The sequence below is a fragment of the Suillus subaureus genome (genome assembly GCF_016647635.1).
Source record: "Suillus subaureus strain MN1 chromosome Unknown BJ212scaffold_2, whole genome shotgun sequence".
NCBI lineage: Eukaryota > Fungi > Basidiomycota > Agaricomycetes > Boletales > Suillaceae > Suillus > Suillus subaureus.
This window is the reverse complement of record NW_024538558.1, coordinates 1,033,015-1,057,421: the sequence shown is the minus strand read 5'-3', so window position 1 is coordinate 1,057,421 and position 24,407 is coordinate 1,033,015. Positions and strand designations below refer to the sequence as shown.

Genomic DNA, 24,407 nt, shown 5'->3' with positions numbered 1-24,407 from the left:
AGGCAGCCAAAACAAGAATCAAAATTGTGAATGATGGAATGCGACTCGTGATCACAAATGAAGCTTGGGCGCTTCCGCTGCACAGTATATGCTATATGCAGGCTGTGAAGTGAACACGAGGGCAATGCATACTACATAGAAAACATACAAACCCAGACTTCCAGTGCACTCTCGACCTATACGCCCATTATGTCTTGGTGTCAAGACGTCAAGACCTGCTAAGAAACGTATCGTGGTAAGTGATGATTTGAGACTTTCTAAGACGAAAGCTGAGATGGAGCTACGTGCGTGGTGTTTGATTGTGTCTTCACTCGTTGTTGTGATGCAGGAGACATTAACGATAAAGCCCAGCCAGAAATTTGAAGGATACACCAGTCGAGTCAAGGGCGTCATTTAGCTGCCAGGCGGACAACGGATGATGACTTGTTCAAGAGACGGCTCGCTGCGGATATGGAACCTGAAGAGTGGGAAACAGATAGAAGAGGACTGGTGGGACGGGGATAACGAAGTGTAGACATGATGGCATTGTCTTCGGACAGGAAGAAATTGGTCGGAGGAAGTGAGGATAGTGCAGCAAGGTTGTGCCACAGGACATCGACATAGGCAAGGTCATTGTGAAATAGATAGGATATCCAGAGGCGGTGATTAATTCTGTGCGCTGAAGTGGAGATGGTCAGCGAGTGGTGAGCGGATCCTCCGATGCGGACCGGAAGGCGGTGGCACGTGGAGAACGGAGAGACAATCCTCGGTCACGCATTTGTCTACGTTGCTTGAGTACCCGACCGACTATCTCCTCCGTTGAACACATGTAATGAGAAGCTTTTTGCGCTTCCCCTTCTCCACTGGCAGCCCTACTAGACCTAGCTCTAGGCGTATCAAACTCGAGTCATCTCCGACCTCCCTCAAGGATATGTAAAGTGAGGGTTGTCCTCCATCTACATCCTTTTCGAACCTCGGTACAAACAATGTTTCAACCACTGTAGAGTCAACTAAATAGTTATCGTCAAACGAGCCAGGTATTGGTGGACCATACCGGTCTGAGAGCGCAACCATTTTATATCCAGCTCTCGCAAGTCAGTTCCGTCAAGCATAACGGAGCCACTGAGCTGATCGTAGAACCGTTCCGTGAGAGATACAACCATAGATTTACCAGATCCAGATGCGCCGACGACAGCAGTGGTCTCGCCGGCCGGGAAGGTGATGTTGATGCCTTTGAGAATTGGGATATATGCGCGAGACGGATAGTTGAATTTGGTTTTCTTGGACGTAATCTCGTTGGTGACATTTGTAGGCTTTAGTCCTCCTGGGTTTGCCGAGTCGATATCAGGGACACGCTCAATCGCAGCGAAGAGTTTGGCAGCAGCACCACAGTAACGTGTAGTAGCTTGAGTAAAGCGAGATGAGAATTCCGAATCAAAAGTAGGACCGTGATTATCTTATAATTCAGGTGCAAGTAGGGCAAGAGATATTGATCCGGTTAAGATGGCGAGGAAGACGTTTACAACCTCAGCATTAGCCGTCGACACGGAACAGACCCTAGCCCTCATTTATGAGGGTAGTTCCAAAATAGAACGCCAGCGCATATCCAAAGCAGTTCACGAAGAAGAAGTAGCCTAACCACACACCTTACCAAATATTTTATGTGTCTCGAAAGCCTGCACGGTGCAAATCATGGATATGACCCCTTCTGCAAGACTGCCTGCCTCAGTAGCATACTTTAAGGACAATCCGGTATTGAACAGGGCTTCAGGACGAGGCCAACAGCAAGTACACTCACTGCGTGTATTTGAAGAGAAAATTTTCATGACGCTGCCTATGATTGTGACGCACAGAAGACAATGCAAGAGCGAGACGCCATGACAGGGCATACGCAAGAATAAAGCCAATAACGAATGGGCTCACCTAGAGCCTCGGGATAGATTGATAATAATAGGAGAAAAGGAATAGGAGGAGCTAGATAAAACGTCAGCGAGCGAGAGTCCCCTAAAAAAAACTCCAAGACACCTACTACCGCCATGACTAGTGAAACTAAATTCGTCACCGCTGTATACTACAGCAATTTTGACAACAGCAGATTCGTCTGCATCAGAATCAAGCAATTCAATGATGGTCATTTCCAACTCCTCGACAGAAACGACTACTTTCAACCTGAGGCAATCCTCGACGAGCATGCCATCTGGATGAATCGCAAGTATAAAAAGCCGGCGAAATTTCTCGTGCTGTATGACCGTCGTGAGCACAACGATGGGACTAACAAATGCCCTTACATGGTCTTGAAAGTTGGCAAAAACGACCTGCTCGAGGACATGACCATTGATCATAAAGCAATTCTTGTTGATGGCTCATTCAACGTCACCAGGTAAGCATGCGAGAACCTTAGAGTCAGCACACTAGCACTGATTAACACCGGAAATGATAAAAGGATACTAGAACAACGTGCCGAACACACTCAAATTCTAAAAGAACTTGAAGGAAGGCAGAGCTGCGCCGGCAGGTGCCTTGTTCATCGATAGGTCGTAAATTTCGGACATTCAGTCAATCCAAACCTAGGGGCCGTACACTTTTCCAACTTTGTTGACACGTCTTTTCGGACCCCCTTTTCTTCTCTTCAAATATTCGCTATTCCATCACTAACCAGCCCTGCAAATCATGACATCTGGACTGTCAGATTAGAATCGAGTTTGTCGCCTCGGCTAAGTTTGTCAGGCCATCATTACTAGACTGTGGAGAGGCATGGGAGAGGTACTGCTATCCTCAGAGAGGTCTCAGACCAGTTTTGCTCTACAAGAAAACCGGGTCTGTGAGACCGTGGGAACTGGGTTGGGTGCGTTTCTTAGTAAGCCTTGAGTCCCTTAACGTCTCACCAAGACGATGAGTGCACAGGTCGGGAGTGCACTCTGAGTTTGTATGCTCTCTATGCTTTATCCTGGTGTTCACTTCAGAGCGTACAGCATATGCTGTGCAGCGGAAGCGCCCAAGCCTCATTTGTGATCACGAGTCGCATTCTATCGTTCACAGTTGTGATTCTCGTTTTGACTACCTGGCCAATGTATCATCATGTGCTAAATTGCGCCACAGATACATCCGCCTCTACCCAGCCAACTCCTCCAACGCATATCTCTGACTCGCCAATGTTCGACACACATCTCGTACGCAAATCATACATTTAACCCGTGTCTCTCACTATATGGGAAACTATCCAGAACTTTTGCAATCACTAATACCAATCGTCATGATTTCTACCCCTGTTCTATTGTTGCCCCAGCCAACACCAATATTACGCCGTAGCGATGCACAACACCGACCCCTACTATAGGGTAGTATCTATATTACCATACAGTAGGAGGTGGAAATACATGTGATTCTAACATTGCCCTCGCGAGGCCGGAAAGTGAATTGCCTGACACAACTTCACTCTAGTATCCTCGTCAACATGGAACCAACACAATGTAGAATTGTCTCTCCCCACTCAACTGCTCCTCGAAGGTGCTCATTGTTCCGATACTCGTACCCATCTGGTGCGTAAGGCACACATTCTTATATCTCTCAGTGGGCGAAAACCTCCCTGAATTCCCAATCACTGGTACCAGCCACGCTCCATCTTTTTCCACAAACCTGATAGTATAGCTTGGGCGGCACATTGCAACAACATCGAATGTGGTTGAGATGACTGTCCCGAGAAGGCATCGTGGCTTTCAAATAGTCCGGATCACTAGGGGCTGAGTTCCGGAGGCCTGGAGACAACGCCCTAAGTTGGAGGATGTGATACCCTAGAACTACTGAAGTCGGTCTTCTGTTGGATCACAACAAAGGTGGGACCTCAGTGGAATGGACAATCCAACGATGTACTCATTCTTGCAACAGGCACGGTGACCGAGTCGTCACCTCTCGTTGCGATATCTGCGCAACTGAAATACTGTCGACGATAGTGATGGGAAAGTCCGGTTCAGATCAGCAAACGCTGAACTGGACGTTGCGTTCAGTTTGGCTGAATACTGGACCGAACGTGCTCAAATACGTTCGGGACGTTTAGTTCATGTTCACTTTGGCGTTCGGACGCTGAACGTGTCCGAGATTCATGTGAACGAGGCTTGAGATTGCAGCAATATCAGAATACTAAGTTTGATATCACTGGTATTGGGTTGCTGGAGTCATACGGAAGGTGTCAACGGATGTTTGCAGCGAGCACATTACGGGCCCACATCCTAACCTGCTCGGAGAGTTGAATATTGTGTATATATTATCAAGTCTGCATTTGTTACAAAGTGCCAATTAGGGAGTGCTATGAAAATGCAAGAAGTCAGCATGTCGAAGACGTGATGAGGAGAATATTGAACCGACAAAGCTGAAGTTAAGGGAAGGAATGCATGCATGCGGGGGAGTGAGGATATGTTGAGGCCATTATATATTGCTCGATGATGGCTACGATATTGAGCTGAAGCGAAGATGTTGAGCGGGATCTGGGGTCTTTCAAAGGGTGTCTGGACTTTTTTTCGCTCAGGGTTTGAAGTCGTTCGGACTTCAAAGTAACCGAGAGAGATAACGCCGCCACAGGTTACCATGAACTCTGCAAAAAATGTGACTCACAATATCGAAATTCTAGATCATACGCGTAACTGATAGTATATAATTGTCTTATCGCCCCACGTTCTCAGCTGTTCCACATTGTAGTCTTCATCAAGTTCACGCACTCGGGAGTCTGCCGCACAATAATCATTGGCTCTAGACTTCTGAGTCTAAACAAAGATACTGGGGATAGAGCAAAGCATCACCAAGTCATACCCTGTCCTGTTGCATACGATTCCTCCCACCATAAGATGCTAGTAAATGCTGGCTTGGCCCGTCTGCACAAATTGTAGTACGTCTGATTCAGGAAATCTACTATCATGATCGTACTAATAAAAAGGAAGTCTTTCGACCTCTTTTTACAAGCGAACCTGTCTCCGCATACTACGCTGACCTTATCGAGTTATCGATAGCCACCTTCATGTGCCTTCAGCGCTTATTGAGCTCTAAAGATATCCGAGTCCGCGGTTTGCGTTATACATGCCATTGTAGGGAGAAGACTGGCCCGAGTGCCTGCTTGGATCTCTCATGCCTATCTCTGCGGACTCGATAGCAAATTGCTTCTACTACGGTATTGGGCTGTCGCCCTAGGCACCTATTAAAGTCTGAACTTCTTTATGCATTACTCCCGTCCCTCTGTTGTTGCAATGTCTTCAACCACAGGTGCTGAAGTCCTGACACAAGGTACAGGGTATGGCGTCGTGCTCGGAATCGGCTTCGTCTTCGCTATCATCATGATGGGTTTATCAACCCTTCAAAACCGCTATACGACCTACAAGATCTCCACCTCCGAGGAGTTCAATACAGCATCACGCAGCGTCAAACCCGGTCTTATTGCTTCTGGCATCGTGTCGGCATGGACCTGGGCGGCAACGCTCTTGCAAAGCTCCACAGTGACTTATGAGTATGGTCTATGTGCTGGCTATTATTATGCAGCAGGTGCTACGATTCAAATATTTGTTATGGCAATTCTCGCCGTGCGGGTTAAACAGATCGCACCATACTGTCACACCTTCCTCGAGATTGTTCACGCTCGCTACGGTAACACAGCACACTTCATGTTCGCGACTTTTGGACTGGTCGTCAATCTTATTGTCTCGAGCATGTTACTGCTTGGTGGCAGTGCAGTTGTTAATGCCTTCACTGGGATGAACATTTATGCCGCCAACTTCCTCATTCCGCTTGGGGTCTGTATCTATGTCATCCTCGGGGGTCTTCGCGCCACGTTCTTATGTCGGTGATCGATAATCCCCCTTGAGTTAACCCGCTGATTCAGGTTTATTGCAGGCGATTATTCACATACACTCATCTTGATGATCCTCATATTTTACTTCTTCTTCTGGACATACACGAAAGCAGACCTTATCGGCGGTTTTGAGGGAATGTACAGCTTGCTACAACAAGCAAGCATCGAGCGACCTGTCGCCGGAAACCAAGATGGCTCATACTTGACGCTGAAGTCCAACTGTGAGCTGTTCCTTACACCCTTTACAGACGTTTACTGAACTTTTTCTCAAGATGGACTTACATTTATGATCATTCAGATCACTGGTGGATTTGGTACTGTCATGCTGGATCAGGCTCGTTATCTGGTACCGTAACAAGTAGATGCTCGCTAATATCACAAACAGGGCTACTGGCAACGTGCAATCGCATCAGAAGCAAAGACCGCTGTCCGAGCCTATCTTATGGGCGGTATTGCCTGGTTTGCTGTACCTCTCACTTTTTCCTCTATCATGGGCCTTGCTGCTGTCGCGCTTGCCAACAGTGAGTTTAAATACATGTATTCAATATTGTATGTATCTGACGACGTTTTAGATCCCAGCTTCCCGTATTCTGGTGGGCTCACAGCGGCGGAGATTAATGCTGGCCTAGCTGCTCCCGCTGGTGTAGTGACACTATTGGGCAGTGGTGGTGCAGCAGCTATGGTGAGCCACATATTTCCCATTCGCTGACAAATGAATAACAGCTGGTCATTTAGTTGATACTGCTTTTCATGGCAGTAACCTCAGCTGCATCTTCCGAGATGATTGCGACATCATCTATTCTTACATTTGATCTGTATCAAATCCACTTTAATCCTGATGTACGTGAACATCGATCGCTACCAAGAACGAACACTGATGATGATATCCAGGCATCACCAGAGTCTCTTATACGTGTATCTCATATAATGGTCGCAGTATGGGCTCTGGTAATGTCGTGTGTTGCATCGTTATGGATCGGAATAGGAGTATCTTTGAACTGGCTATTCTTGTTCTCGGGAACTTTGTTCACTGGCGCTGTTGGCCCAGTCATCTTTAGTGTGGTATGGCGCCAGCAAACAAAAGAGGCTGCCATCAGTGGCGCATTGGGAGGAGTAGTAGTTGGCATAATTGCATGGTTGGCAGTTGCAAAAACGTATTACGGCGAATTGACTATCGCAACTACAGGTAAGTTCTTGTCCGCTGCAGACACCGTGTTCTATGCTGACGAAGAACAAGGACTAATGTATCCTAACCTTGCTGGAAACCTGGGCGCTTGCTGCTCGGGTGCTATCATTTCCGCCGTCGTCACTCTCATTAAACCTGACAACGAGTTTGATTGGTCTGCTACTAAAAGAATCAACCCCCGAGCAAGAGAGATGGATCGAAAGCAAGCGACCATACCGGACTCCGTGTCTGGCTCTGGCTCCGACTCACCTGTCGAGAAAGAGAAGCAAGAAAGTGCCATGGTGGATGTAGCATCGGCGAAAGACGACATAACGATTGATGTCCCAGCTGAAGAATACGCTGAACTTCAAAAGTCACTCAAGGTTGCTACCTGGGCATCATTGACACTGATATTCATTGTACTTTTCGTGAGTGTAATTGATATGTTGACGCTCGGTTATTAACTTGATCGCAGCTTATACCGATACCCATGTTCCTATCACACTACGTGTTCTCTCTGAACTTTTTCAGAGGTTGGATTATCATCTGTGTCGCGTGGCTCTTCGTAGCTGCTGGCATCACATCAATCCTACCTCTCTGGGAGAGCCGTGCAGCGATAAAGGATATCTTCTTGGGTATGGTTCGGGACATATTCGGCGGTAAAGCACGACAGGGGGCAATTGCAAGTAGTAATACTGCATAATTGTATTAAATTAGTAAGTCGTTTGTAGCCGTGGGCTGGGTATTATACGTGATGCCGACAAAGCCGCTGATGCTATCATCGTCAATGTGGGAACTGGATTAATTAGTCTATCCTGGACAGACCATGGACGAATGAAGATAGTCGTTTCCTTTTTACTGGCCAAGGGTCCGAAGTTCTGTGTGAGTCACTCATCCGCGTCACTGAGCTCAGGGGTCTCCTGGCTCGTTCCCTCTACAACCGCATTATAACGGTATCTATGTAAACCTATTCACGCAAGCTTCACCCGACATAGACATGCCCGTTACTGTTATACCATCAAAGCCAGTGCCCGCTGAGTTATCGGGGACTTTTAGATTCATAGGTGAGATGGGATCCAAACTTTCCAGTCCGGCGCTGGTCGTATTGATCTGGTCAATCATCATAGACATCGGAGGTGAGTGCCATTGAGAACCATGGATTATGGTGGTACACATCGCATTAATACGATCTCGATATCGTTGTTGAACAGTAAATCTCACCGATGCTGTATTTCATGGCATTCACCATGGCAAAAAAAAACATGAAGGTCTATCGTGGCCTTCAGTGCTTCTACGCTGCGCTAACAGTCATTTGCAGACGACTTTGAAGCAATGCTGGACAGGTCGCGGTTAGCTGGTGTTCGATCTATGATAATCACAGGCGGAAGTCTTGGAGAATCAAAAACTGCACTGTCTCTTGCTGCTCAATATGGTTCGCACCATCTCGTAAAACCAGAATTATTTGCACCCTGATGTCATAATGCGCTGCTTTACTTCACAAGGCTTTTTTGCGACAGTGGGATGCCATCCAACCCGCTCAAAAGAATTTGACGAGTACCCGGGCGGTCCAGAAGCCTACCTCCAGGCGCTGGACAGCCTAATAAGTGCCAATCTCCACGGTAAAGGCAGAGTTGTTGCTATTGGCGAGTGTGGCTTGGGTGTGTCTAGATGTTGCATGTGTGCAAACCATTGACAAGGTTATTGAGGTCATCAGATTACGATCGCATGCACTTCGCACCGGAAGACGTACAGCGACGACACTTCCGTATGTGTGGAACATCGGACCCCTTGTTTCAAGCTAATTGCCGTGTGCTGGGTGATACCTTGCATCGGTACAGGCTCACAGCTATTTCTTGCCAAAAAGTACAAGCTACCGCTGTTCCTTCACTCCCGTGCAGCCCACAAAGACTTTGTGAATATCCTTCGTGACGAAGGTTTCGGAGAGGATGGAAAGAGAAAGGGAGTTGTTCACAGTTTCACAGGGTCGGTTGAAGAGGTCGTCGAGCTCGTGAGTTCATAGTCTATCATTCTTCGAATTGCGCTGACTCTGACGCACAGATGGACATGGGTTTCCACATAAGGTGTGGTTTCAGAGGGTCAGCATTGAATTTTAGCACTGATATTATCGCATCAGCATCAATGGGTGCTCCCTCAAAACAGAGCAAAACCTGCTTACTGCAAAGGCGATTCGACCGGACAAGCTTTTACTCGAGACAGGTCAAATTTCGATGTCATTGTGGTTGTGGAGGGTACTGAAAAATGGTTTGATATTAGATGCTCCTTGGTGCTCCATGACCTCAACACACGCGTCAAATACCTTACTAGAGACGCTTCCGGCGTCATTAAAGTCGAAGTATTTCCCTTCCGGCACTAAATTGCCATCGTTCATGATGGGCAGGCCAGTGAAAGGGAGAAACGAGCCCAGTGCGATCGGAGGCGTTGCATGGGTCATACACAAGCTCAATGAAGAGGTCCCGTTCGAGAAAGTGACAGAAAAGGTGTATAAGAACACTATTCAGCTATTTGGCCTAGAGGAACTTCAGGTTGCATAAGTGGATGGAAATTAGAGTTTTTCACAAATTACAATTTTTGGTTCCGCACACGGTCTAATCGCGACCATCAGAGGACTCGTGAACCGAAGATATTGTCATATATAGGAAAGATTTTCTTTATATTGGAATATAAAGTCATATAAAGCCATGTATAACGTCGGAAAACCACCGCAATCAACGTAAAGCACCCTGGGTAGACTCACGAATTCTCTGATGCACAGACCTGCATTTCGTGATTTTCGTCCACAGCACTCAATCTTACAGTGATTGCTTAGACATACTGATCATATTCTGCATACTATACTAGCATATTCCAAGTGAAGCAAAATAAATCTGGTAGAGATCATGTTTTCTGTGTGACACCGCCGTGACTTACCTTCCGTTGCTGCCGACGTTGCAACGTTGGACATTCGATTTTTTAGTTCGTGAGTAGCACCAGTGAGCGCTTGAGCGCTGAGATGGCTTCATCGTCAAGCTTGGTGTAGTCTAACGACCCCGAGTATGAGCCCAGGATCTTGGCTGCAAGTACTCGCTGACGGGTCGCAAATGGCACCTACCAGTATGATATACAAGCATACTTCGGTAGCTGCAGGAATCTTTCGAGCTCCTGCACTGCTACTTGCATTTGACAGGCGGCGCGACAAACTCTCAAGACCGGAGCAAGGGCCTGCCTGGGTCTGCATGTGCCTGGTTCATGATTCAAATTTTCATGATTCATGAAGTCTGCTGAGATTCGGCCAGTGTGACTTTCGTGACTTTTCGTGACATGAGTGTGACTCACGAAATAGTGGGCCATCACGAATGAGTAGTAGACCGTAACCGATGGTAGACCGATGGAGACTCAGCTGGAGCTTGACCAGAGTCCCTCATTCTTTCCTTTTATCTTTGCTACCATCGGGCTCGTGTGGTATGTAGTTTTATGGAGTATTGGTCTCCTGGGATGCAGAACAGGGTGAGCAACTGTGTTACTCGAACGACAACCGTCACTTAAGGGCTTTGCCACTGTGACAGCCGGAGAAGGTACCGCATGCGACCGCGGTCTCCACTTGCAACGGCGCCACCAGGTTCTATCCCTGGTGTATCTATTCTACGACCACTGAAAGGCCTGGATGCCAACTTATACGAGAACCTTGAGTCTACGTTCGCGCAAGAATATCCCAACTTCGAAATCATATTGTCTGTCGCTGATGAACAAGATCAAGCTCTTCCAATTGCGAGAGATCTCATCTCTAAATACCCCAATATTTCTGCCAGGATAATAATAGGTCAGTCTATAGTGAGCAATGTTGACGACTCGGCTGAAGAAAGCAATTCAGGTGAAGAAGTGGTGGGGGTCAACCCGAAAGTAAACAACCTCATTCGTTCATATCGTGAAGCTATCCACGACATTCTCTGGGTTATCGATTCGGGTGTCTCCATTGCACCTGGGACACTTGCGCGCTCCGTTGACCTACTGGAGTCACCCACGCACACAAGACCTCCCAAGAGGCGCGTTGCGCTCATCCATCACGTCCCATGTGTATCTGCTCCAGAAGGGTTTCTCGGTTCAAGAATTGAGGAGGCATTCCTCAATACCAATCATGCGAAGATGTATCTCGCAATCAACACTGTGTCTATCGAATCTTGCGTTGTTGGAAAATCAAACCTCTACCGGCGCTCTGATCTGGAGCGAGTAAACGGTTCATTGAAGCCTCGAGCGCACACAGAATCAAACGATGACCAAGACTGTACCCATGGCCTTGCTGCGTTTGGGAAATTCTTGGCCGAAGATAACATGATTGCCAGTGCTTTATGGCACGAGCTGGATCTCCGCCACGATTTGTCATGTGACGTGGCGCATAACGCAATCGGGAAAATGTCTTTATCGGACTACGTGTGGAGACGTGTGCGCTGGATTCGTGTACGCAAGCACATGACTCTTGCGGCAACAATCATGGAGCCCTTTACCGAAAATCTTATGGCTAGTTCCATTGCTGCTGCAAGTTTGCGGTATCTTTTTGGTATTCCAATATGGCTTTTTCTTGTGGTTCACCACGCAGCCTGGCTTTGGGTAGATTTAGATGTTTACGAGTCACTCGCTGGTCATCCTCTTCCAGCAGACAGACGATGGTGGTTCTTCACTGCATGGTGCCTGCGCGAACTTTTAGCATTGCCAATATGGTTCTTGGCCATGCTTGGCAATGAGGTAATTTGGAGAGGGAAGAAATACGAGGTATTACGAGCGGGAGAAGTCAAGGGGACATCGGGTGGTGGTAATCACAGGAGATTATTTACCCGGTGGAGGCAGCTGGATTCTCACTATCAGCCTTTGCCAAGCAGTCATTCAGATTCAGATACATAGTGCATGTACTTCGTTCGTAGCTAGCTCGTGATTGGTTGTTGATTATCATTAACGGCGGCCATACGATAACAGGTACGTATACCCACGATTATAATGTACAGAAAGCGTCTGAGAGAATTACAACTACATATAGTAAGAGTGAGGGATGATATGAGATGAAAGGCGATAGACAGTGGTTGGCTATGAGGGTATAGCCACATCAGGCTCAGATTCGACGAGAGCTGCCATTGCCTCTTCTTGACTGTGCTTTGCGAGAAGACGGAAATTGTAAATCATGACTACTTCATCAAAGAAAGTATCAGACCAATCTTCTACCCCGCACGAATTCAGTGCGGCAGTGCGCAAGCGCAAATCACGTCCGTCGCATGTGATCTTGCATAAAGATGCTTCGAGACTGGCAGGAGCAGCGGGCTGAGGCGTGTGTTGCCGTGAATCCCTGGCATCTTTCTGTCGTTGATTGGAAAACCAGTTCTTAACTTGGTGGTATTCCCTACAAATGGCAAGATTAGGCGATGTGGCAACAATGAGCCAGTGACAACAAACCTGTTTATGATGACGCCCAGCTGGGATACCCAGGCTTCGTCAGGGTACGGGGTAATCTCATCATAAACCATCTGCATTACGAGGCGTTGGCGGGAGGTTGCGGGAGTCTTTCCGGTAGATGTGATTGCCAACGCGCGTTTCTTCAGCTCCCGCACTCTAGTTTCTCTCTCGCTTTGAGCACGGGCCGCAGATTGTAAAAATGCTTGTTTATATGCTTTCTTCTTGAGGTTGTCTTCGGAAGTAGTCCCATGACGTGCTGTGATGGCAGAAACAGAAGCGGGCTTGAATCGCAATGATCCCTTGCTGGTTATGACTCGTTTCCTTAAAGTACGTCGCGGAACGGAATCCTCTGAAAGTACGACGGACTCCATGGATGGGTCTGCAAACTCCACATCCATGCCATCTGCTGAGACATCTAGAGACGGTTCCCGCGACGAGATGACGAGACGGGACTATCCACTGCAGATCCATCTTCCTGACCATCAAAAGAAGAAAGAGCGTCACGGAAAGACAGAGTGGGTGAATTTGAGAGTGCTGTTGTAGACGAGCCTGTGTGTGATGTATTCATCAGTGATCTATTTGCAGTAATGTATGGGATACAAGGGCTGAACTTTTCTCGGTTATTTACGAGAGATAGATGAAGAGATACCTGCCTGAAATAAATACCGACGCTTGATCCACTGGTGTTCGGTGCAAGTAAGACAAACCTTCTTTATTGTAGTGCCGCTGTGGGGAGTGGTCCAAACCAGATATTGTTTCGGGGGGAAGATCGTTAATGATTGAGAAAGGAATGACTACTGCTTTTATGACAGGTGCCGGTATGGCTAAGTCTATGGGGACCAGACGTCCTTACTCTTGGCTGAAGTCGATAGTAAAGGGTGGTCGGTAGCCGGAACTCGCCTTCTTGACTCTCTTATGTGTGGTCCTTTTTTGGATTATTGAAGCCTTTGGTCAATAAAGCCAAACAACCGCTTTCCCATATCAATTAAGAATTACATAGGTACTACAACAACCAGGTTCGGGTAATCAGAGGAAGCCCTGAGCGTCTGCCAATTCCTCGAAGGGGCTCTGGCAACAACTTATAACAATGTCTGATCATGATCACACAAAGCAACGCATAATCGCATCAGTATTTGATAAGCGCAACTCAGGTGCTGCGATTCAAGAGACATACGTTGGACACATAAAAATATGGGAGGATGCAGGAGAAGACTCTGGTAAAAAGCCTCGCTATATCTTGCTGTCACGTATGTTATCATCATCTGTCTTATGGATTACTCAAACAGTTCTTCAGAGGGTAGCGATGGAACTGGTTTCCTTCACAAGTCAAAGCTTAATACAAACGGTTCATTCTCCGTAGGGAAGACATGGAAACTTTCCGAGTTGCGTGGTATAGAAGTTTTGAATGTACGTATAAGCATAGGGATAAGCGCAATCACACAGCTGACACTTATGCAGCCAGCATCCTTCAATATCACATTGGCTCGTACATATAAATGGCAGACAGAAAACCATCTTGATCAAGCAAATTTCATTTCCGCGGCAGTGAAACTGTTTTACCTTGTCACAAATGGCACTAGTACGCTCCATCTAGTTGGAGTGCGACAAAATGAGCCAGGTCCTGGTAAGATAACGCGCTCCTCATGCACGCTTGCTATTGATCCTTATTATCAGCCAATGTATTCTCTCAATCCTCGGAAACTCTGGTCACTCAAGCACCGCAAACTGACTCAAACATAACTACTGGGCCAGCAAGACGACAAGCTGCGGCTTCGCGAGCGGGGACACCACAGCCAGGCATGCGTACGGAGCTCCCTCCTCGCACTCAAGTTGCAAGACCTTCTTCTCCTGCTGGTTCCAATATTAGTAATCTACCTCAGAATAATTCCGGCTCGGGCGTGATCCGACCCCCTTCCCCACCACCAGCCTCTCAGTTACAAGTGCAACCGCAGACCGTTCAATCCGGTCTACCAAGTTCACTTCGACCGCGAGTTATTCGCCGTCCATCAAACGCGACGCCGCCCCCAAACCCCTCATCGAATGGCCTGCCAACGAACCTCGTACCGACCCGTGCACCTCTCTCTTCGTCGCCTCTACGCACTCCCAAAGAAATTTACCCTTTTGCTGTATCTCGTCCCTCTGCTGAATTTGTTCACGCGTCGAGTCCGCTTTCAGCCACTCCAACAGTCGCCCAGCTTCCTCGATCAGAGTCCCCGATTTCTGTTCGATCTCAAAAGCTGCCTTCAAGCAAATCCATGCCTACCCCAGAGCCTCTGCAACCTCGCCGGGAGCATAACAACCGAGTATCATTCTTTGACCCTCTAAATCAAGCTGCTTTGGATAGGCTTGTAGCAGGAGATTACCCAGAGGATGGGAGTGCAGGTGAAGAGGAGACCTCGCAGGCTACAATGGCGAGTGTAGAGGAGATGCTAGAGGGATTTGAGTGGGCCAGCGATGACCTTTTTGGGAAAAAGAACGCAAAGGGGGCAGCAGACTTGGTTGAGGCCCGTCTGCTAGACGAGTTGATAGCCCTTGAGAAGGTGAACCAGGCACCCGAGAAGCCTCGTGTTTCTTAACCACTGACTCGCATTCCAGGCCAATATACACTCCTTCGTGGAGTCCGATGATCGTGTGGCCCTAGTCATGAATTTGCTGGAAGAAGCTATCACTGAAGTCGATGCAATGGACAGCTTAATTTCATCATACAAAATTCATTTGAACGTTAGACCTTGTCATCAAACTGGCTGTATTGCACACTAAAATGTCTAACCGCAGGCCGTCGGGGATGATATCTCATTCATACAATCTCAGCGGCGCGGCTTACAGGTTCAGACACAGAATCAACGTGCTTTGCTGAGCGAGCTCGAGAATCTCCTTGTACGTTCTTCCGAATCTGCCATCACACGCCATACTGATGCCAGGACAGCAAACTGTCCAAGTAGACCGTGAAGTACTGGTGACACTTACTCAGGAATCCCTCGAAAAGGCATCTGGGATACAGAAATTGGAGACAGCGGCCACAGAACTTTATAAGGCTCTCCAAGCTGGTCAAGACACCGGTATGTTTGTACCTTTTGGCGTTTCTTCCCAGGGTTTCATTGTTCGCAGACATGGCTGCTACCATGGAGCGATTAGACGAATACAGGACCCACAATGCACAGTTTTGCAAACGTGTCTATGACTATCTATCAATCATGTCTGTCGCACAGGTGAACTGTTTATCTGTGGTCATGAATGTGATACTTATATTCCGTGTGTAGGCGGAGATTATCCTGGATGGAAACAATGGGATTACCAAGCCTGGACGAGGACGTCCGGTTATCAAAAATCATCAAGGCATGGAGGCATACCTCGGTCGTTATGCAGGACTACTTCTCTACCTGAAGGAGATGGATGAGAGTATATATTCAAGATTCTGTGGAGTAAGTGGATTTCAGTGCCTACAACTCCCATTGACGGATCTATCTCAAGGCATACTTCTCCACCACCAGTGAACTTCACAAAAAACAGATGGGGAGTTTACTCTCTATTTACGCAGGACTGCTGAAGAAGACACCAGACGAAGATGCTGACCAGAGTTTGTGATCGGCCCTTTTAAGCAGTTGTTTGGCTCATAATGACATAGACTTTGGGTCAACCAATGAAAATAGCCAAAAGGCATCAATTCGTCGCGCTGGAACCATAGTCCGTTCGCCTATCGAGGGACGAAAGGATCGAAATAAAGACAGGGAAAGGCAGACGGACGAAGAGTATCGTGCACCAGAGGTGCGCTTATCTTTGATTCAGCTAGTCTTGACTCACAATAGTATCAGGCTCTGGGTCTTATTTTGGAGCAAATTGCCCCTCAAGTCTACCGGGAGGGTGACTTCATTGCAGATTTTCTGCAAATTAATGATGCTGGTCTTACGTTTGCTGATTACGCTGGGCTGGACAATTACTTCAGGCGACAAGCTGCACGAAGTGCCGGCTTGAGCCAAACAACCATGAAACTCGCACGCGGTGCCATGGACTTGATTTTCGGCTTTTTACCTGCCGAGCTGAAGCAATGGATTGATTCCGCTATTGCCAAAGATACGCTGTACGTGTTGCATGATTTTCCCGTGGAGAAGCTTTGCTCACTCCGCCGATAGGCAGGTAGTCGGAGTCGTGGTCTGCTTAGAGCGCTTTGTAGCAGATGCGGATGAGCGTGACAATGCGTTCTTTCTGCAAATGCTGGAAAAGCAGCATACTAGGCTCAAGGGAACCTTCGATCGCCATATCGTAAGCCGTTGTCTCTGTGATTGAATTGCTGTTCACGACAAGTTTACAGAACCAACAAATCAAGATGATCGAGGAGACTAAGCTCACGAGCAAGAAACGGAAGGGGGTCGCTCATTTCGTGAAATACTTCCCGATCTATGTCGGTCGCATCGAACAACAACTAATTGGCGCGGATGGTTTGGAGATCAGAGCCAATGTTGATCTCGCTTATGAAAAGATTGTGCACAGTATGTTTGAATGTCTTAAGCACATGGCTACCCTAGACGGTGACGATGAAGACAAAGGCCAGCTCAATTATCACGTGCTGCTTGTTGGTAAGTGAGCTGGTATACTTGCGATCGTTTGTTAAAAGTCGGCTTGCAGAGAATATGCATTACTTCGTTGCGGAAATGTCCCAGCTGGATGTAGGCTCGGTTTCTGGGTTCCTGAAACAAGCGGAGACGATTTACAATGAGAATCTGAATGCCTATGTCAAAATTATCCTCAGACGACCTTTTGCAAAGATCACCGTATGTGCAGTTGTATTCTTATTCGTCACCACTTTCTGATTTTTGTCTTCCACACAGGACTATTTCGACGGCATCGAACGGTTGCTCACGACTACTGCCCCGACCGAAGTTTCAAAGAACAGCAACTACAACAGATCTTCGCTGAAGAAAGTTGTCAAGGAGTTCGATGGCAAAGACATCCGCAAACATCTTGATGCCTTATTCAAGCGCGTCGAGAAGCATTTTACTGAAGCTGAAGAGAAGGCGACGAAGGAAGAAAGCAGCGGCATTACTCCTGGCACGGTCATGGTCGGCGTGTGGAAAGCTTGTGAAGAGGAACTGCAAAGAATGACAGAGAACTTCAACAAGCGGATCTCACAATGTTATGCGGATAGTGGCGTCTCATTGGAATACACTAGTGCCGATGTTGAGACGTCCTTCAGGCGTCACAGGCTTGGATCATAACTTATTTTGCAGTACTAATAACGAACCTCACATTGAATGCACATTGTATAGTACGCACAGTCTACCTTATACACATACCACCCATTCTTGTTGAAATGATAGAATAAGAAATAAAAAACGAATATCCGTGCTTCGATGAGTTTTGATAGAAATACCTCAACAAAATGGATTTAAGGTGGATTCTGAGCGTGCCTCAGGAGTCTTCATGATTGACGTCAGCACCACTGGCATATGTAGCCTGCTTCGCAACAGTATCGGGAGAGGAACTAGGTTTCGTGGAAGACTTTGGTAATGCTCCCATAATGGTAGGACCATAAGACGTCCAAAGCCCCTTCACCGATTCAAGGGAGTAGGGCTGTTGTACAGGTTGGCCTTCCCTTGCAGCTTGAGGTTGTTTAGTGATGGGAGTCTTGTTCAAGATGGTCCACAAGAGGTCAATGAGCATAGAAATGCGCGACTGAAGGAAACCAAGGACGTTGTTCTGAGCAGAAGCAATGCTGGAATCCAACTCTGCCTCATTCTTGGAGCAGAATGGTTCAAGGTAGGTTTTGTAGATGTACGTCGAACCCTGTCTTTTTGTGAAAACCTAGATAAGTACAGCAGAAGACGACTACGGACCTGGATTTGCGGGAGAGATAGGTAAAGCAAGAAAAGGGTTCGTGTTTCCCAATAAAATGGCAGCCTTATACACCAGATAGGGGTGAATAATATTGAAACGAGATGGAACATTTGAAAACTAACCATGATACGAATGGGCCTATGGTCGACTCGATCGCAATAAAAGCTCCAACGACAGCCCAATACATTGAAAGGCTCTGAAGTTCACCGGACAAAGGAGAGGAGAGCGCCTTGTAGGTAGAATAGCTTGGCAGTAGGAACGCGAACCACGCACTGAAATGGAAGTATAGTCAGTGTATTTGTGGCCATGATGAGTCGACAGATATCATCACCAAAGCAGATGGGACACCATAGACATTAACATTATGAATTCCTCTCCAAACTTCGAACGGTGGTCGACGACGATACTAATCACAAACTGTTGTCAGAATAGATTATAATCACTGAACAGAAGATATGATAGTGGCTTGTACTGACAGGTGTTGCGATATCAGAAACAAGACAAGATGGGTTGAGTGCGTGTATCAGGATCAGAAGCACTACCAGCCAGTACTGCGGCCACGTACTCAAACGCCACGGAGTTGAATTATACACGGCTTTATGTAATATCGCCCCTTTTAGTTGGAGTAGTTTGCGGACTTGGACTCGATTCAGGTCTGCCTCGACGTCCTCACATACATGCGAAACCAAATATTGTGTCCACATGTGCTACAATTGTCCGTCCTCCACCCTGCTAGTTGCAGCCAAAGAATACACAAAGCAACCGGGGTCATTGTTCTATCAGGATGACAGGGACTAAGCAGCAGTGGACTGTCCAATATCCACATCTCCATAGCGGTGGGCCACAATCCACAGGTAGCTTGATTGATAGTATATATACCCTACACGAAGGAAACCGTTTGGTATCACCTCCAGCCACGAGAATACAGGCAACGTCTTCCAAGAAAGCTCAAGTCATCACTATGAAATCTCAAAGTGAAAGGTCTCATCGTACTTCTCCCTATGAGGTCGAAAATACTCCCAAGAGGAAATGTATGACAAATGAGCAGCTTAACATCCTTAACCCTTATTATGCCAAAAATGATCGCCCTACGAAGGATGATGTCGAATTACTGGCCGAGGCGATTGATATGTGAGTTTGGATGCCTTCACATAGCGCGGTTACCCAAGCTGACCAAATGGATTCCATAGTCCAGTCCAGAGAGTTAGGAACTGGTTCAATAATCGGCGCGCCAAAGAGGCTAGACTACAACGGAATTCATCGCAGATGCTGTTCCCTCTATCAGAATGCTGCTGGAATATGAACATTGATGATACCGATGCCATGACCGATTCGGATGTCGACGATGGCGAGCACGAGTCGGGTGATGCCCAAAGTGCCCTAGACCAAGGGGATCAGGACCAAGAAGCTCTTTATCAAGAAGCCCGCGCCTGTGTAGCGACGATGGCAGAAATGTCACCCAAGGAAGTCGATCTGCAGTTCATCGAGCAAGAAACCCGCGCCTGTGTCTTGGCCATGGCTAAGATGACACGAGAGGAAGTCAATGCGGCGTTCATTCTGAGCAACCTCAAGCGACGAATCATCGTTCATCCTCCCCAAAAATGACAAAGTGACGTGTTTTCAAGCGTTTGACTGGCCCCTACGCGGCTATCCGATCAGCGCTATATAGCCGCTATATGATGATTACTTGTAATTGATACCCAACATAAATGTGATGTACTTATATTGGCCCCAGTAAGCATCATGCACTGCAGTGAGGCAGCTCACCATCTTCTAGCACGTAAAAGATCACAGCCCACCATAGGGTCAGTGATAAAAATTCTCATTTGAGAGATTCTAGCGGTCCTCCGATTATCCGCTGCTGGTTTATGGAAGTCTTGACATCGGAAATGAACCAACGATTACTGGCTCCGAACTTTGGAGCACCGTGGTAAAACCTCGGACTCACCGACTGCTGGCAGAACTCGAAAAGGCCCTCTGAAATTGAGTAAAGTTCTCACAAGTTGCCAGAAAACTATCCATGGTAAAAATCACATAAATGAGTATGATTGCAGCAGGACACACTGGTACTACGGGCAACATCCAGCTGGTCGCTGTAGTAGGAGCTGATAGAAGCTTACTGCCGCGTTCCAGGGTATCAAATTCGGGAGGAGCACAAGTAGGGTGACTCCAATCAACGAAGTTGACCAGGGCGCAGCCTTGACTGCATAGATACGTGAGGGGGGAGTTTCCAACGATATCAGAAGCGGCCAATTATAGCCTACTGTCCACAGTTGGACATGTTCGTTTGAAAACTAAACTGATTGACCTGAAGAGGCGATATTTCAATGATATGATGGATGCAGGGCGCACGGTCAATGAGTCAATTGCCATTGGAACGATGATAGTAAAGGGGAGTTAAAAAGGGTGGCATGGGGATGATAGCAGATATGGCTGCCATGGTCGTGGGGACTCGTAGGGACTCGTGGGGAGTAACCTCTTCGAAGGACATTTTGTCCGTTTACAGAATTGATTTTGTATTGAAATTATCTTTTATATTTAGATTTTACTATTTATTTTTATTTGCTGTCAGTGTCGATATCGTACTACTAGTAGATGAAGTTGAACAACGTCGCATGTGGCAAGGCTGAACGTACGTGTTCGGTTCGGTATCGCTTTCTACCTGAACGCTTTCTCTATCTAATATCTTGGCATTGAATCAGTCTGTACAATACTCCACTACACGCATCAATCATGGATCCTGCCTCAAGTGCTAACTCTGTACTTCACAAGAAGCATGATGACGATTTTGACAAGGCTAATGACAAGCGGGATGTTAAGCCAGTCGTGAAGACCCTTAATCGTGTCCCCCGTATGTTCCATTAAGTTCTTCATGTATGAGATCTCCCTACTGACTGCCCCGATACAGGCGCTTGTGTGAGCACGCTCCGGCTTTCCAAGTTCCCGATGCATGCTCACTTACGCCATTAAATGAACAGAATGCTTGTCGGAAGCAGAAGATGCGCTGCGAGGGTGCAGATAATCCACCATGTAGACGTTGTCGTCATGCAGGACTTGATTGTCTATTCGAAAAGCCCACCAGAGAAGCAACTCTCACGGGCGAGGCAGGACTTGAGTCAGTCAACTTGGCTCTATGACATGTCATAATCTTTTACTTACAGTATTACAGGCGTATACGAAGTCTAGAAGCTCATGTTGCTGAGATACGTTTCACTCAATCTTCGATACAGAATACTCTTCTCGAGATCGTTGGTCACCTTCGAGGCGCTACGCCGTATAATAACCGCTCTCCCTCGACGTTCTCACAGGCGCCGTATAATACACAGTCACCAACAATACAGTCCATGGGATCTCCCCCAATGTCTTCTGGCCCGAATGGGGCCCATGTGAGCGATCCAGGTATTCACAGCGTACAGGCTGGCCCTACCACACCCACAGCCTATCACCCCAATCTCAACCATGGATCTCTTCCACCTATGTTAAACGCCCCACCGCGTCATTCGAGAAATGCTGTATCCCAAGGTGCATTGGTATCGGTTGGACAATCTCCTGGTCATGGAGAGTACCACCCACCACAACTTCCGCCCTCACATACCAATCCGACTTCACCGACCCAATCATATGGTTATTCCCCTTCTGGACAAGTTCTACCCCCATTTTCCACGTTACAAGCGATCGGTCGTACAGCCTCACAAGTATCTATACCTGGCCGTCATGATTCACATCAACAAAGGCAAATGCAGCGTGGCCACAATGTGCAGTCACCTTCGGGATCTAAACGTACCGCCCCATCCTCGTCCAATCCTACCAGCGCGGACTCCACGGATATTGATGACGACAATGGAGAACTACCAGCCTCTGGCCTGGTAGCACCATGGGAAGTTCTGAGAGGTCTAGCCGATGTAGCTATTGAGCGAGCTGCCAAGGTCAGTGATTTTACCGTTTCACACTCACTGCGCGTGAACCCGTATCATATAGGAAAATGGCGAAGGAAGTAGTGAACCACAGAGCAGGACCAGAACGCCTTCCCCCGAGCGAAAATCTAGGCCAATGAAGAGGAGAAAGATTCGTCATCGGTCTTCCCGTGGTTTGACTTTCCCGGATGGTAGCGTTTTCTTATCCACTTGCACAACTGATTCTCAACATTTAAATGAGCAGTTGTCACAACAAACATCATTTCGGAGCAAGAAGCCCGTGAACTGTTCAGAATGTGGTTTTATTTTAGCCTCTTTTCTTCATGCTGCGTACCAATGCCGTCATACAGATTTTATGCCGGATGTTCCACCTTTCTCCCAGTATTCGATTGCCAAGTTGACACTTTCGACGGGCTCCATGAGCGGTCACCGTTCGCTGTCGATGCCATCTGTACAGTTGCTGCCCGCGTGAGGGACGGCGGAGGTGACTTGCTGACATTATTTTGTTATCAGCTTATCTCATTATCCATCAGGGAATGCAAGCGAGACTTACACCCGATGTTTGGAAGCAGTGCAAAATATTTCGTGCGCCACACTGTTTGCTCCGGTAAGCCGCGTAGAAGCCGTGCAAGCGATGAGTGAGTGTGCTTTCTGTGACATCCAAGTTGGATTAATCATTTGAAAGTTCTTGTTTCCGGGTGGTCGGATAATGGTTGGCTCAGTGGCGGCCACGCTGTTCGCATGGCCATGGAACTGTGTGAGTAGAACATTCACTGCAAAAAAAAAAATCTGAGTGTTTTATTATTTTTAGCACTTCACAAAGCTTGGCCCAAACTTCTGAGGCGAATGCAAAGCAAAACTAAAACCACCATTGACGGTTCGGAAGATCGCGACCTCGTTGTTGCATCCCGAACTTGGTTTTGCCTGTATCTCTTCGAACATCAGTGCGTTTACGGACGGCTTTAAGCGCATTTTCCGATCACTGATTACATATCAAAGATTATCCTATGGCACAGGACGTCCAGCAATTTTAAAGGATGATGAAAGCATATGGCAGTGCCGTTTGCTTCTACAGCACCCTTTAGCAATTGAGGATGATATGCGCTTGGTTTCGACTGTTGAACTTATGGCTATCCGCGAAAGAGTCCACAACAAGCTGTCGCCTTTTGAACGAGCTGTCGACGAAGTCACTTTTGCAGTCATTCAACAAGCTGACTCTGAGTTCCGAAATTGGTATAAAACTTGGGATCAGGCTTTTTCGCAGAAATATGAAGATGCAGGTGCGATTCAACCGTCAGGAACCACTCCCTGCATACCCTGCTGACTCTTCGTCAAGCGTTTTACCGACAAAGTTTGCAGATCCAACAACTCCACGCAGAGCTGTTCCACAATGCAACTGCCTTACGTGGTATTAATGGCCCAGAGGATGTCGAGAAGATGCCAGCCGCCCAAAGAGAATTGGCAATACGTTCAATACGCACTGCTCGCCAGGGCCTTGAAATCACAGTCAACTCGCCATCGTATAGCGAAGGCATGAAATATGGTTGGCTCCCGTTATTTTATTGTTTCAGGATCCCTAAACTGGCATGAAATAGCCGTTCACTATACACATGCAACTGCAACATTTGCAGCATCGTTCTTGCTGCGGTTAGCACGTCTTTTGTAAGTTACGCGCGCTGCAGGCGGTGAATAATGTACTCACAACGTCTCAGCCCGACTGATTGTGATATGCAAGAAATACGGTCGCAGGTCGAACGTCTCGCAGGTTTAATGTCTCAAAGTGAGTCCTGTTGCATCTTGCTATAGACACACTCGTCAACTGCTTTGGCAGTCCCTGGCAAGCGCTATGCCATCACGCTTCAGCTGATGCTGAAAAGAGCGAAGAGGCGTAAGACGGCATCAAGCTCCCGCTCCCCCAAGATACCTAGGGAGCCTCCTCGAAACATGTCCATGGTGATTGACATGCAGCAGAATGTGCACATGAGCCCCGAGAATTTTGCTCAAAAGTATGATATTGCATATTCGAGTCCTGAAGTCATGCAGCAGATGCAAATGGGCATGATGCCGCAGCAGACCGTCGAGGTCGATAACATCTGGCGTGGCTTTGAAATGACGTCGAACGAACAACTTCCAGTGTGGATTTCTGATCAGAGCCTGGGTGGTAACTCATTTTCCCAGCAAGGCATGGATGCATTCTTGCTGCCTGCTGACTACCTACCTCCTGCCCCTCAGATCTGGTAGTAGTTCT

General features: G+C 47.4%; 10 protein-coding genes across 10 annotated transcripts; 7 read left to right on the top strand and 3 right to left on the bottom strand.

Moving 5' to 3' along the window:
- Positions 1-697: 697 nt before the first annotated feature.
- Positions 698-1,200, bottom strand: BJ212DRAFT_1316005 (uncharacterized protein). The gene is made up of 2 exons (XM_041334178.1): positions 1,034-1,200; positions 698-977 (listed from the first exon to the last, which is right to left on the bottom strand). The coding sequence occupies exons 1-2, from the start codon at positions 1,140-1,142 to the stop codon at positions 787-789; spliced, it is 300 nt and encodes a 99-aa protein (XP_041199016.1). The 5' UTR covers positions 1,143-1,200; the 3' UTR covers positions 698-786.
- An 815-nt stretch (positions 1,201-2,015) lies between these two features.
- On the top strand, positions 2,016-2,901 carry BJ212DRAFT_1295131 (uncharacterized protein; the record flags this gene model as incomplete). Its single annotated transcript, XM_041332289.1, has 3 exons — positions 2,016-2,359; positions 2,674-2,824; positions 2,884-2,901. The coding sequence occupies 3 exons, from the start codon at positions 2,016-2,018 to the stop codon at positions 2,899-2,901; spliced, it is 513 nt and encodes a 170-aa protein (XP_041199015.1).
- A 2,312-nt stretch (positions 2,902-5,213) lies between these two features.
- Positions 5,214-7,680, top strand: BJ212DRAFT_1259456 (Sodium:solute symporter family-domain-containing protein; the record flags this gene model as incomplete). Its single annotated transcript, XM_041330027.1, has 9 exons — positions 5,214-5,799; positions 5,854-6,033; positions 6,085-6,158; positions 6,198-6,333; positions 6,385-6,494; positions 6,548-6,652; positions 6,704-6,998; positions 7,050-7,405; positions 7,453-7,680. 9 exons carry the CDS (start codon positions 5,214-5,216, stop codon positions 7,678-7,680), a joined length of 2,070 nt encoding a protein of 689 aa, XP_041199014.1.
- A 102-nt stretch (positions 7,681-7,782) lies between these two features.
- BJ212DRAFT_295956 (uncharacterized protein) lies at positions 7,783-9,680 on the top strand. Its single transcript, XM_041342853.1, has 10 exons — positions 7,783-7,859; positions 7,973-8,113; positions 8,189-8,245; positions 8,296-8,409; positions 8,480-8,635; positions 8,692-8,742; positions 8,816-8,985; positions 9,036-9,058; positions 9,112-9,194; positions 9,252-9,680. Exons 2-10 carry the CDS (start codon positions 7,975-7,977, stop codon positions 9,527-9,529), a joined length of 1,071 nt encoding a protein of 356 aa, XP_041199013.1. The 5' UTR covers positions 7,783-7,859; positions 7,973-7,974; the 3' UTR covers positions 9,530-9,680.
- A 682-nt stretch (positions 9,681-10,362) lies between these two features.
- Positions 10,363-11,870, top strand: BJ212DRAFT_1259953 (glycosyltransferase family 21 protein; the record flags this gene model as incomplete). The annotated part of the gene is made up of 3 exons (XM_041330069.1): positions 10,363-10,481; positions 10,541-10,794; positions 10,846-11,870. The coding sequence occupies 3 exons, from the start codon at positions 10,363-10,365 to the stop codon at positions 11,868-11,870; spliced, it is 1,398 nt and encodes a 465-aa protein (XP_041199012.1).
- A 180-nt stretch (positions 11,871-12,050) lies between these two features.
- BJ212DRAFT_1259407 (uncharacterized protein) lies at positions 12,051-12,784 on the bottom strand (the record flags this gene model as incomplete). The annotated part of the gene is made up of 2 exons (XM_041330019.1): positions 12,051-12,360; positions 12,414-12,784. The coding sequence occupies 2 exons, from the start codon at positions 12,782-12,784 to the stop codon at positions 12,051-12,053; spliced, it is 681 nt and encodes a 226-aa protein (XP_041199011.1).
- A 608-nt stretch (positions 12,785-13,392) lies between these two features.
- On the top strand, positions 13,393-17,669 carry BJ212DRAFT_1315964 (exocyst complex component Sec3-domain-containing protein). The gene is made up of 16 exons (XM_041334177.1): positions 13,393-13,660; positions 13,708-13,820; positions 13,872-14,037; positions 14,088-14,953; positions 15,009-15,134; positions 15,189-15,290; positions 15,340-15,472; positions 15,522-15,622; positions 15,674-15,835; positions 15,885-15,990; positions 16,039-16,178; positions 16,226-16,491; positions 16,544-16,673; positions 16,723-16,987; positions 17,037-17,182; positions 17,240-17,669. The coding sequence occupies exons 1-16, from the start codon at positions 13,501-13,503 to the stop codon at positions 17,624-17,626; spliced, it is 3,369 nt and encodes a 1,122-aa protein (XP_041199010.1). The 5' UTR covers positions 13,393-13,500; the 3' UTR covers positions 17,627-17,669.
- Positions 17,670-18,785, bottom strand: BJ212DRAFT_1315960 (TB2/DP1, HVA22 family-domain-containing protein). The gene is made up of 5 exons (XM_041334176.1): positions 18,722-18,785; positions 18,577-18,651; positions 18,368-18,517; positions 18,245-18,308; positions 17,670-18,194 (listed from the first exon to the last, which is right to left on the bottom strand). Exons 2-5 carry the CDS (start codon positions 18,606-18,608, stop codon positions 17,820-17,822), a joined length of 621 nt encoding a protein of 206 aa, XP_041199009.1. The 5' UTR covers positions 18,609-18,651; positions 18,722-18,785; the 3' UTR covers positions 17,670-17,819.
- Positions 18,786-19,206: 421 nt separating this feature from the next.
- BJ212DRAFT_1295124 (uncharacterized protein) lies at positions 19,207-19,850 on the top strand (the record flags this gene model as incomplete). The annotated part of the gene is made up of 2 exons (XM_041332288.1): positions 19,207-19,376; positions 19,436-19,850. The coding sequence occupies 2 exons, from the start codon at positions 19,207-19,209 to the stop codon at positions 19,848-19,850; spliced, it is 585 nt and encodes a 194-aa protein (XP_041199008.1).
- A 1,128-nt stretch (positions 19,851-20,978) lies between these two features.
- On the top strand, positions 20,979-24,400 carry BJ212DRAFT_1259916 (uncharacterized protein; the record flags this gene model as incomplete). Its single annotated transcript, XM_041330067.1, has 15 exons — positions 20,979-21,096; positions 21,154-21,161; positions 21,224-21,360; positions 21,415-22,171; positions 22,224-22,350; positions 22,401-22,455; positions 22,510-22,643; positions 22,693-22,797; positions 22,845-22,916; positions 22,971-23,103; positions 23,159-23,439; positions 23,496-23,702; positions 23,755-23,821; positions 23,872-23,939; positions 23,991-24,400. The coding sequence occupies 15 exons, from the start codon at positions 20,979-20,981 to the stop codon at positions 24,398-24,400; spliced, it is 2,679 nt and encodes an 892-aa protein (XP_041199007.1).
- Between the last annotated feature and the right edge of the window lie 7 nt (positions 24,401-24,407).

What these genes read in the sequence shown, in the direction of transcription:
- BJ212DRAFT_1316005 (XM_041334178.1), bottom strand. Translation starts at nt 1,142, where the DNA reads ATGGTTGTATCTCTCACGGAACGGTTCTACGATCAGCTCAGTGGCTCC. An exon ending in ATGGTTGCGCTCTCAGACCG is followed by an intron (nt 978 to 1,033) that starts GTATGGTCCACC and finishes TTGACTCTACAG; the next exon opens with TGGTTGAAACATTGTTTGTA.
- BJ212DRAFT_295956 (XM_041342853.1), top strand. Translation starts at nt 7,975, where the DNA reads ATGCCCGTTACTGTTATACCATCAAAGCCAGTGCCCGCTGAGTTATCG. An exon ending in AATCATCATAGACATCGGAG is followed by an intron (nt 8,114 to 8,188) that starts GTGAGTGCCATT and finishes GTTGTTGAACAG; the next exon opens with TAAATCTCACCGATGCTGTA. An exon ending in TGGCAAAAAAAAACATGAAG is followed by an intron (nt 8,246 to 8,295) that starts GTCTATCGTGGC and finishes AGTCATTTGCAG; the next exon opens with ACGACTTTGAAGCAATGCTG.
- BJ212DRAFT_1315964 (XM_041334177.1), top strand. Translation starts at nt 13,501, where the DNA reads ATGTCTGATCATGATCACACAAAGCAACGCATAATCGCATCAGTATTT. An exon ending in CATACAAAATTCATTTGAAC is followed by an intron (nt 15,135 to 15,188) that starts GTTAGACCTTGT and finishes GTCTAACCGCAG; the next exon opens with GCCGTCGGGGATGATATCTC. An exon ending in GCGAGCTCGAGAATCTCCTT is followed by an intron (nt 15,291 to 15,339) that starts GTACGTTCTTCC and finishes ATGCCAGGACAG; the next exon opens with CAAACTGTCCAAGTAGACCG.
- BJ212DRAFT_1315960 (XM_041334176.1), bottom strand. Translation starts at nt 18,608, where the DNA reads ATGTTAATGTCTATGGTGTCCCATCTGCTTTG. An exon ending in ATAGGCCCATTCGTATCATG is followed by an intron (nt 18,309 to 18,367) that starts GTTAGTTTTCAA and finishes CTGGTGTATAAG; the next exon opens with GCTGCCATTTTATTGGGAAA. An exon ending in TATCTCTCCCGCAAATCCAG is followed by an intron (nt 18,195 to 18,244) that starts GTCCGTAGTCGT and finishes ACAAAAAGACAG; the next exon opens with GGTTCGACGTACATCTACAA.